General features: G+C 37.0%; 1 protein-coding gene across 2 annotated transcripts; it reads right to left on the bottom strand.

Moving 5' to 3' along the window:
- Positions 1-409: 409 nt before the first annotated feature.
- Positions 410-9,648, bottom strand: LOC113348397 (PX domain-containing protein EREL1-like). Of its 2 annotated transcripts, XM_026592149.1 has the most exons (10): positions 9,281-9,648; positions 7,889-7,999; positions 6,356-6,454; positions 6,153-6,242; positions 5,632-5,740; positions 4,840-5,534; positions 2,828-2,992; positions 2,499-2,741; positions 1,841-2,056; positions 410-1,156 (listed from the first exon to the last, which is right to left on the bottom strand). In XM_026592149.1, the coding sequence occupies exons 1-10, from the start codon at positions 9,380-9,382 to the stop codon at positions 914-916; spliced, it is 2,073 nt and encodes a 690-aa protein (XP_026447934.1). In that variant the 5' UTR covers positions 9,383-9,648; the 3' UTR covers positions 410-913. The 2 variants fall into 2 exon arrangements, with proteins under 2 accessions (XP_026447934.1, XP_026447935.1); XM_026592150.1 differs by lacking the exon at positions 9,281-9,648 and having other exon boundaries at positions 6,356-6,446.
- Between the last annotated feature and the right edge of the window lie 256 nt (positions 9,649-9,904).

Raw genomic sequence — 9,904 nt, 5'->3', positions numbered from 1 at the left:
TACACTCCTAAGTAATTCAGTATACTAGCAACACTGCAAACTGTACCCATCGTGGGCCGGTTAAATAAACTGACAACGTACGGGAGAAGGTCATGACTCGTCAGGAATGGCATATCCTATCGGATATGGTTCTCATCGCAAGTGAGATGAAAAACACTACTCTAGTGGTGTATCAGATTTGAACCCTAAAGTAGAGTTTGGCTTACCCAAGTTATAGCACGCGTACAAGGGAACATGTCAATGCTTCCAACATGCATGAAAGGACTACTTAGGAGTAAGACGTGCCTCCTTTGAGATGCACATGGTAACCAAACTGCGTGCATGCATGAGTACCATAGATCAACAAAGACCATGAGCCTGAAACGTTCCAAGACTTTCAATTTTCACATTCACATACTAAAATATTTATCTTATCCTTCGATCCATTATGAGACAATTCGGGAAAAAAAATACTTTTTCTATTATGCGAAACCACAAAATTAAACGAAGAAATGCTTCTGCAAATTCTAACACCAGTATTGGGGCAAAGGATATGCTCAGTAATACATTTCCAGGAGTGAGTTAGAAGCAGTTATGTACTGCTGACTGAGCAATCCGTATGCTCATATATTAACTAATGGCAGTGTTCCATTTGGTGTGTATGATAGCTAATTACAGCTGTAATTCACCGCCTGTATCTTTTTCTTTCCGTTCCATTTTCCTTCTCTTACCTGTAAGTCTTATCTGTATATAAGACTCGGTCTTGTACTTGTTTCAGTAACTTTGACAATTGAATACAATCACATTTCTTACAGAGTGGGATGAGGAACAAAGCTTACCTAGCTTTCTAACCTACAAGTTATACAAGAGCTAAAAAAATTTACACCTTCACCATCAAAACTCATTTTTCTAGTAATATCTTTCCAGATGATAGCTATTCCTCTTCTTTTTCACTGTCTTCATCTTTCTCAGGCTTCAGGGTTGTTTTAAGCGCACAACGGACAACACCATTTACCTGCTTCTTCAGTCTTGCATTGTCAATGAAGATGTCTGTTAACATCTTCCTAATTTCATAATCCATTGTTCCTAGATTTTCGCCATTACCAACACCTTGACCGTTGCTTGCGTAAACAGCAGAGGTTTCATCATCACCATCAACTTGTGCAAGGAGTTGTGCCTAGTCAATTTTCAAGGAAACAGTTGCAGTTAGGATAAGAAAAACATGTTTACGAAAGACTCATGACGCAAATGGCTAAGAAAAAAAACCCTCAAAGATTAATTGGGTTTTCTTATAAATATCAGTGTTGGTCACACATGGCAATCAAGCACAAGACACTATCGCCATGAGAAAGATGCCAATGTACTACTGCATGCTCGTCTTCTAGACCTTTTTCAGTATTCTTCTATTGAGCAACGGTTGGTACATAATCTGAAAACAACTCTCTTTCTTTGGGAACAAAGGAAACAAAAGTACCCAAAGAAGCACATCTCCAATGTCTGGTATACCAATAAGCGAGTTGGGAAATATTACTGGAAAAAGTCTAACAAGGAGGCCGTTTTACCTAACTTCAGTAAATTGTGTTACTTTAATCAGTTCATAAACAGTTTGGGGGATAAATTGGCTGCGTTCATTAATGTCAGCTCAAGTTTGAAGCTTATATCCTAGTCTTAAATCTTGATTACTTCTGGTCACAACCAGATATCCTAGGAATGAAAGTAAGCCTCCTAGGAATGAGAATTAAGCTGAATCTAAATTTCTTCTGCAGCTTGGAATACTTTGACTACTTAATAAAACAGTATTCCTCGTTACCTCCAATGAAAAGGCATTAACGAGAAAGAGAGAGAGATGAAAAATTATTACCTCTGCAAGTAGTAAGCCAATTCTGTTATCAGAGGTTGCCAAGAGATCTAAAGCATCTGATAATGAAGTATCCACTGTGATTCTATCTTTTTCTTCTTCAAAGAGATTAACACTACACTCTTGAAGACGATCTCGAAGAACTCCGCATTCATGCAGTAGCTTTTGTTTACTGTTTATTGCATGTTCTGTTCTTCGCTTTTCCTTTTGAAGAACTCTCTGAAATTTTTGAAAGAAAACACACAATAAACATCAAATCAACTAGGTGGATTACTCAAACACATAGTTTAGAAGCCCTCATAAAAAGATTAAAAAAATATATATTGGGGATGTGCTTGTCTCAGACAAAGCAACTAGGAATGTCCATTCTCTCTCTAAGTCAAATGTGCATAGTTTATATTTCAAAAATTTAGGAAGCCAGTTCAACACTGGTAACTAAGATCTCAGCATGATCCAATAATCTACCACATGCATTTTTCTCAATAGGCAGCTGAAATTGATGGTTCTTGGTTGATTACTTGAGTCAGCTCACCCAAATGTAAGGATGTCACTGGTCACATCCTTAAAGTACTTTTTCATATCAAATCTTTACTCAGCCGCTCTTGTTCCAGTTATTAACCAAGAAAGTAAAAAATGCAATTATTAAAAAACTCCCATATACCTCGAGCTCAGATTTTTCCGTAAGTGACTGACTAAGTTCCTGCTTTAACTCGATTTGAGAATTTCTGAGGGATTTAACCTCTCTAATGAGAACTTTTGTATCTGCCTTTGATTTCAAAAGTAGCTCTTCGTGATTCTTCTGCAAGTTCACAAGCTTTTGTTTAGTGGAGTCCAATTCCTGGACCAGAGATTCATTCTCCAAGACAGCAGATGTTTTTGTTGACTCCGTGCGAGCTTTTTCATCCTGAAAATACAGCTAAAAGAATGAAACTCATACATGAAGTAAACATAGCAATTAATCTATGAGTAGAATTGGTGCTACTAAAGAACCTGCTCAGACTTCAATTTCATCTCCATCTCCAAAGACTTTCTACGAAGTTCCTCCATATCCCATTGCATTTGGGTAAACCTTTCCCTTTCAACTAAGATGGCTTGCTGAAGATTCTCTTTGCTTTTCTGCTTGGAAGTTTCTAATTCCACCTCCAAATCCTTAATCTGAGCAACAAAATGATCATAAATATATTATATATCAAACTCCTTGCACAATGACTAAAATGATACAACAATATACTTAACGAGAAAGATGAATCATCCAATTTAACAAGTTCCATATGGAAATCCATTCAAGCACAGCAGACTCATATTCAAATCATTTGATGTTTTTGTTCGAGCATACTACCATAACATAAGGTTTACATCATATTGCAATGTACTTTTTCTAAACTGTAAATGAATAAGACAGGTCAGACACGACTAACTAAGCAATATAATGCTGACTTCTCCATTCAAAGAAGAAATAGGAAATCAACTTGGGGCTTTGAAACATCAGCATCTTAATCATCAACTTTATCTATCACGTCAGATATAGAAAATAACAATCCACAAAGAGAAAGGCTATGTAAGAATTGCTTCTACTAACTAATTCTGAACCTTCTACTATTATATCACTTTCAAGGAGACTTTTACCCTCCGTGTTAAGAAGATTCACACTGAAAACATGGCAGAGGGTGGAGTCATGGCAGCTTTTTTCAGCATGTCTTTCTGTTACCTAATTACAAGTAGCATTTTCGTTATGAGGTGCCTATCTTCCTCTTGAGTAATGACTGGCATCATCTTTTTTCCATTATGCTTGTACAAATATGCTGTAAAAGGAGACAACCTTCTTCTTTTTTTGGTAATATGGGGAGCAAGTGGACTTGTCACCGAACAATTGTCATACTTGACAGTTCTTTCATGGAGATGTAAAACTAACCTAAATTGTTCCCATATGGAAGGATCTATGGTGCTTACATTTACATACTGCTGCTTCATAACTGTGAAAATTACTTGCTAGATAATTTTAGGGAAATGAACATCATGAAACACCAGAACAGGTTCAACCATGAAAGGACAAATGTAACTGACATGGAAGCAAACGAGAATCAGGATGGTGATTAGTAACTGTTTCCTTCAGTAGAATAGAAAGTAATCGAAGTGGCAGCAGCGACAGATGACATGCCACAAAGGGTGGGATAAAGACAATATTCTCAACCTGAGAGCTAGATTAAAACTAAACCACAAACCTCTCATATCTTACACATTATATATTCCACTGGACCACCCGTAGACAAAAAAAAATGGAAGAAAAGTTAAAAATTATTTTCGCCGTTGTCACAATGTTGTTACCTATCCCATTTGGTATATTTGCAAGCGACAAAAAAAGGGGGAGATATTTCACCAAATTATCAATTCCACCAACAGCAAGAGTGTAACAAACATACTAGCTTATGTCTAGACTTACACAGTGAACTCCTCAGTAAAATCTCCTAGGCAAAAACATGCAGTATTGTAGTGATCAACACTATGTATGTGCATAAGTACGGCTCTACAACATGTACAGACACATATCTGGGAATGTTTCAAACACATACGAGCTGGACCTACTAACCAAAAAGACAAAATTTGCTTATTGAATACACAGAATGTGGAAATGATGTCGGGAAGCTGATATATGCTCAATAAAACATAAGGACATAAATTTGTTGAAGTGCTTATCTATGATATATAAAATAACGAGCTGATAAACAAGCCTGTGCATACTTTTAGACTTTAGTCTCTTGCAACATTTTTGTACCGCTCAGGTAGATGATCCAACAACTAGTTCTTGGTGTAAGTTTATATTTGCCACCATAAACAAGGATTCAAAAATATCACATCCGTATTCCAAGCCTTACGTGAGATATCACCACGAAAAAATGTCAAAAACTAAACAGTAACATCTTATATGTAGTTTGTGGAAGTTCAGAGATGCATCCGCTGAAAAGAAAGATTTCCAGATTGCACAAATAACAAAAAGGGCATACCTTGGTTGTAAGGTAATTCTTCACCGCAATTTCTTGATTTAGTCTTGCTATAAGATCCTCCATGTCCGTTCTTGCAGTACCTAATCGCCGTTGCATGGTGAGAAGAACTCTATTCATTTTCTGGCGCTGATCTAATGGAAGAACAATTTGTGTATTGGGAGACTCCATTTCTGTTGTTGAAGCTTCGGCACTTCCACCGAATTCAAGGAAACCATCACCAAGTGAACTAGCTATCCCAGTATTGGATATTTCACTACCTCTAACGGAACTTATGTCACTTCCAACACTGTCCGTAGAATGTTTCCTAGCATGACTGGCCAACCTACCGTACTCTGGTTCAGAAAGACAGTCCATCCTATCCCCAGAAAATGATCCAAGCTTGGAAACATCACTTACATCTTTTACAAGACCACTTTCTTTGCTTGCATTGAGTTTATGCCTGGGAAACCCTTCTAGCTTCTCTAGCATATTTCTCCCCGTAAAAAAACCATTATCATCGCTGGACATGCTAAATGTAAGTGTTTCTATCGGGGAGGCCAAATCTTGATCCAGGTCAAGATCCTCCGTACCGATTTCAGAGCTGTATTCCCGTACTTGCCTCGGTGTTCCAAGCTCAGATGCCTCGTATGCCCTATCACTTCCATAACCAGGAGCAGATGACGAAGTACCAGCAGGCGATTGCTTATCTTGAAATGCTGATACGAACAGTAAGTAAGACATGGAAAAAAATCACAAAACTAGTCTGACCTATAAAATGGATAACACACAGAGATGCAATAAGGAGACACCTACAAGACCTAGCAGCAGCTTCTAGCTCGAGGAATGAAGCCACAGGAACGCTCCTAGATAAATCAATATCAGAGAGTAGCCTTTGCATCCACTCTTCCAAAGAAGACCTTCTCTGCAACAAAACTAACCATTTAAGCACATTAACAATCAATACAATTTAGAAACTGGCCCTAAGTTTGACAACAAGCGTCACAATTCAGTTTACAAATACCAGATGGATTTTAGATGAGTAATACAATGTGACGTAATTACTTGTGTGGTTGTGCCTTTATTTTTCCTTTCTAGTTATAAAGAATATTTGTGCTGAAAACAAAGTATAAAAAGATACCCTCTGTAGAGTTTTTAATCAATTAGGCTTTCTTCCATAATACTTTCTTAAGTAAATACCGAGTTTAAAACTTTAAGGTGAACGATTCAACTGCAATGGAAATAATTCCTAATTCCTGAGTGACCTTATCCAATAAATTCTGTAATAAAAAGAGCACATCATACCGAAGCTAGAAAAATATGATGTAATTACCTACCTCTTCTGGCAGTGATCTGCTGGAATTTATTCTCAGTACGTGTTTCGATGGTGCTGGGGGAAGATTTTTTTTAGGGAACGCCCTTTTGAGCTATTAAAACAAAAGATAGTCGCAATTAGACTGATGATCATGAGTTACACCAAAGCAGTACAAAAAGAATATTGCTTGTGTAGATCTAAGAAAAATGAATAATCATAACTTACATCAGAGAAAAGCTTCATGAAATCACTGAATCTTCGAAGAACTCCTCGTGCTGTGCTAACCCCATCTGGTGATTGAATACCAACTTGGACCCTGTAAAACTGCCCAATATGGATGTTAAGGTAAGAATGCTTGAACTAGGCGACACATCAAACAATTAATTGTCCAAAATCAATTTCCGACAAATGAAAGGAAATGGCAATAGTGCAATAGTCAATCTGAGACATGTCAAGTATTAAGAGAATACTTCATACAAAAGGATGCAATGTGCTTGAAGACTACTAAGCCTCGATTACTTCCACTTTAGTTACTCACCACATCAAGCAATTTGTTGTGAAACTTAAAGCATGCTCAGCTACTAATGAGACACCAAGTTGTTCTCTCAACATCACAATATAGTTGCAATCTTGGTACTTCATCTCAAGCATAAGCAAACTGGATCAAATTCTTCAAACAATGCTCGTTGGGGAAAAGTAGGTGCAATCTTTGAATCATCGCTTCGCTTTCTTCTTTATACTCAGGTAAACCATGTATGTTAATGTTTTCTAAAAGCAAACCACTTTCAGAAATGGCTTCCTAGTAAAGCTACCAGAAGAAAGGCAGATTCTAAATAGAGCATGGACCGTCTCAGTTTTGAAGTCTTGGGCAAACTTGGTCATGATGAGTATTTTCTTGGGATCTAATCCCTGCTGTGCTTCAATAGCAGGATCTTGAAGTTTCAACTCTACTCCAACAGCTAAACCTCCATTGAGGCTTAGCCAAAGACGAAGTATATTTGGCATAATTCATTTTCATAAACTGCGCAAGTACGTGAGACATGAGAGCTTCTACTTTGGCTGACATGTCACTCTGCATGTGCCATAGACAGGCAAATGAGGTCGGAACTCCTTGCGCACGTTAAAAGTAAGACATGGGACCTTCTACTTTTCTGGGACATTGATGTCCCAGCATGTCCTACTAGATAAATAAACAGTTCGATCAGTGTGATTTTTTTCCTTACCCAGTAACCAGTTTGAATGCACTCCCTGGAAGTTATACCAATTTCTTATCAATTAATAGACCATCAGCTGTCATAGATTGACTGATACTATCATACCTATTCTTTCAACCCTGACGCTCTGGACCCAGTCCTACAAGTTAGTCCTATTTTCCCTATTGTGGCAGTGCTCTCAAAAAAGGGCCTTGCTAGTGCAAAGTGAACAGAGAGTATATAGCCCGGTTTAGGCCATTTACAAGGTAAGATATTTGAAAAAACTAAGAAGTATGGCAACAAGAATTTGTCTGGAGTATAGCTCTGACTTCGTGATACAACTGTGATCGAATGGAATTTAGTATATCAATATATCATGCTTCTTGTTTGGTCTAGAGATTACAGAAAAAGACAAATAAGCATTTTTGTACGCCATTTATGTCTTCTGGAATACAATATACAGATACGTGTTTAATTAAACAAACAGAATAATGATTTTGGAAGTCCATAATAATTTTAAATAAAAAATGATTTCCTTTTTGGAAAGACAAACAAAAGTACATACCACTATTCCCTCTGCATCACTCGACTTGGGTAGGGTAATCCAAGAAGGAATCGTAACACAGTAACTCCATCCTGATTGAGAATCATGTGGCCAGACGGTGGCTCTTCCATCCTTTATTCAGTATCAAAGATAAAAACAAAATCAAAAAGGGTTGCTTATAATTATAAGAAAGTTAAGCATATGAGCAGCAAACTACATTGCATTAAAGAATACTTAAGAGAGCGCGAAAAGTATATTAAATTCCGATTACAATTAAGGAAAATTTAAAAGTTCAACTGTTTAATACTTGAAAAAAAGAAACTATCAAGGAAATAGACCACAGAAATCAATGAAAACGTGTGAGGTCATGAGATGCAATCAGCATTTACGAAAATTAAAATACTCATCTGGTTTATATTTGACTGAAAAATAAAATAAAGCTGAGGCCAAACACGAGAACAGACTACATATAATAATTGAATGAAGTTGTGAACGACAACAACAAAACATCGATCTGTTAAGTTACGCATATAATCAACATATGTGGAACTCTTTTGCTTTTAGATGCTCAAGGTATATATATATATATATATATATATATATTTTATGCATATCAGACCAGGTTGGTAGTATTGATAATGTTCAGTTTGAAGTTCCTAAAATGACATAAATAATAATCAAATGGAGCTGCAATTGTAAAAATAGTTACTCCATTGAGGATGTTTCCAGACATCTTTCCTGTTTATTTTGTTGATACTCTTTACTAAATAGCAGCCTAACATTTTGAAGTGGCGCTAATATAAGGTAAACCTCTACTTTCAGATGAAAGTTTAAACCAACAAGTCACAAAAGATACCTGTTTAATCAGACTCAAATTAGCAAGAAACAAGACGTAATTCCTCGGCATCTAAGACAATAAATTATAGAGTACAGATGCAATCATAAGGAACTGACCAGCCCAACCAACCAGTAAGATGAGAACTTTGGCTAAGTCAGTGTAATCAGGTATCTAATCTTAGTGATCCAGATCCCGACTTATTGTATTATCCATGAGTAGACTATGGTTGCGAGTCTTGCACTTTTGAGGTTGTTCATGTAAGTATATATTGGATCTGCTACTACTAATCACTAGTAATCCAACTATTGTGCCGTAGTCCAAGTCATAAACCCATTGTAGATCTTCAACAACTACATGAATTCCATTTAATTTTATTTTTCTCGTAATTCATAACTCACACAGTAGGCTTACAAAACACACGCCGCAATGTAATTCCTAAATCCAGAAAGTACACCAAATTAATCAGAATCCAAAATTCAATTTCACAAGGTTTCAACATCCACAAATTTAATCAAAATCGTCAATCTCAAGCAAATTTAATCAGTTCAAAACCAAAGAATCGATGAAAAATTTACCCATTTTTTAGGTGGAGGACTCCAATCCATTCCCAGTGGTAGAGGTGAAGTTCCGTCATGGCGATGCTTGGGAGGACTAATCTTCTGTTTTTGCATCATCATTGTTTATCTTTGAGGACGAAATCGACCGATTGGTTTAATCGATCGACCCCTCAAAAAGAGAAAATAGGGTTTTGTTCGATCCGATCAAACAAAAGAGATAATTAATACAATGCAATGCGAACTGTGTGAACTGTCAAATGGCACAAGGAATATTTAGACGTGTGTGTACTCACTCTCTTGGTTTCTTCTCAATTTTCTCTTTGTTGGAAGTACATATATCGAGGGAATTCAGAAGAAATTCAGCTACCAGTCCTATTTGACATGGATCTCACGCCAAAAACAACGAAAAGAAATAAAGACGAGACTTCCACTTGCTATAAGGACTCGTGGATCTGGTGATACCGGTTTAACCCGGTGTGAGCCACTTACCTAGCCAAGATAAAGTTTTTGTTTTCGGGGGTTACTCCTTCGGTGGGGATGAGGAGCGAGTGTAGTTCACTTTTTACCCGTTAGTCGTGGGGAGTTCGAATGAGTCCAAAATCTTTGTTAGTTGTGGGAGAGTTTAGAAGAGTCCCAAACTTC

Source organism: Papaver somniferum, chromosome 2, assembly GCF_003573695.1.
Source record: "Papaver somniferum cultivar HN1 chromosome 2, ASM357369v1, whole genome shotgun sequence".
NCBI classification, from domain to species: Eukaryota; Viridiplantae; Streptophyta; class Magnoliopsida; order Ranunculales; family Papaveraceae; genus Papaver; species Papaver somniferum.
This window is presented reverse-complemented; position numbering and strand designations above follow the sequence as displayed.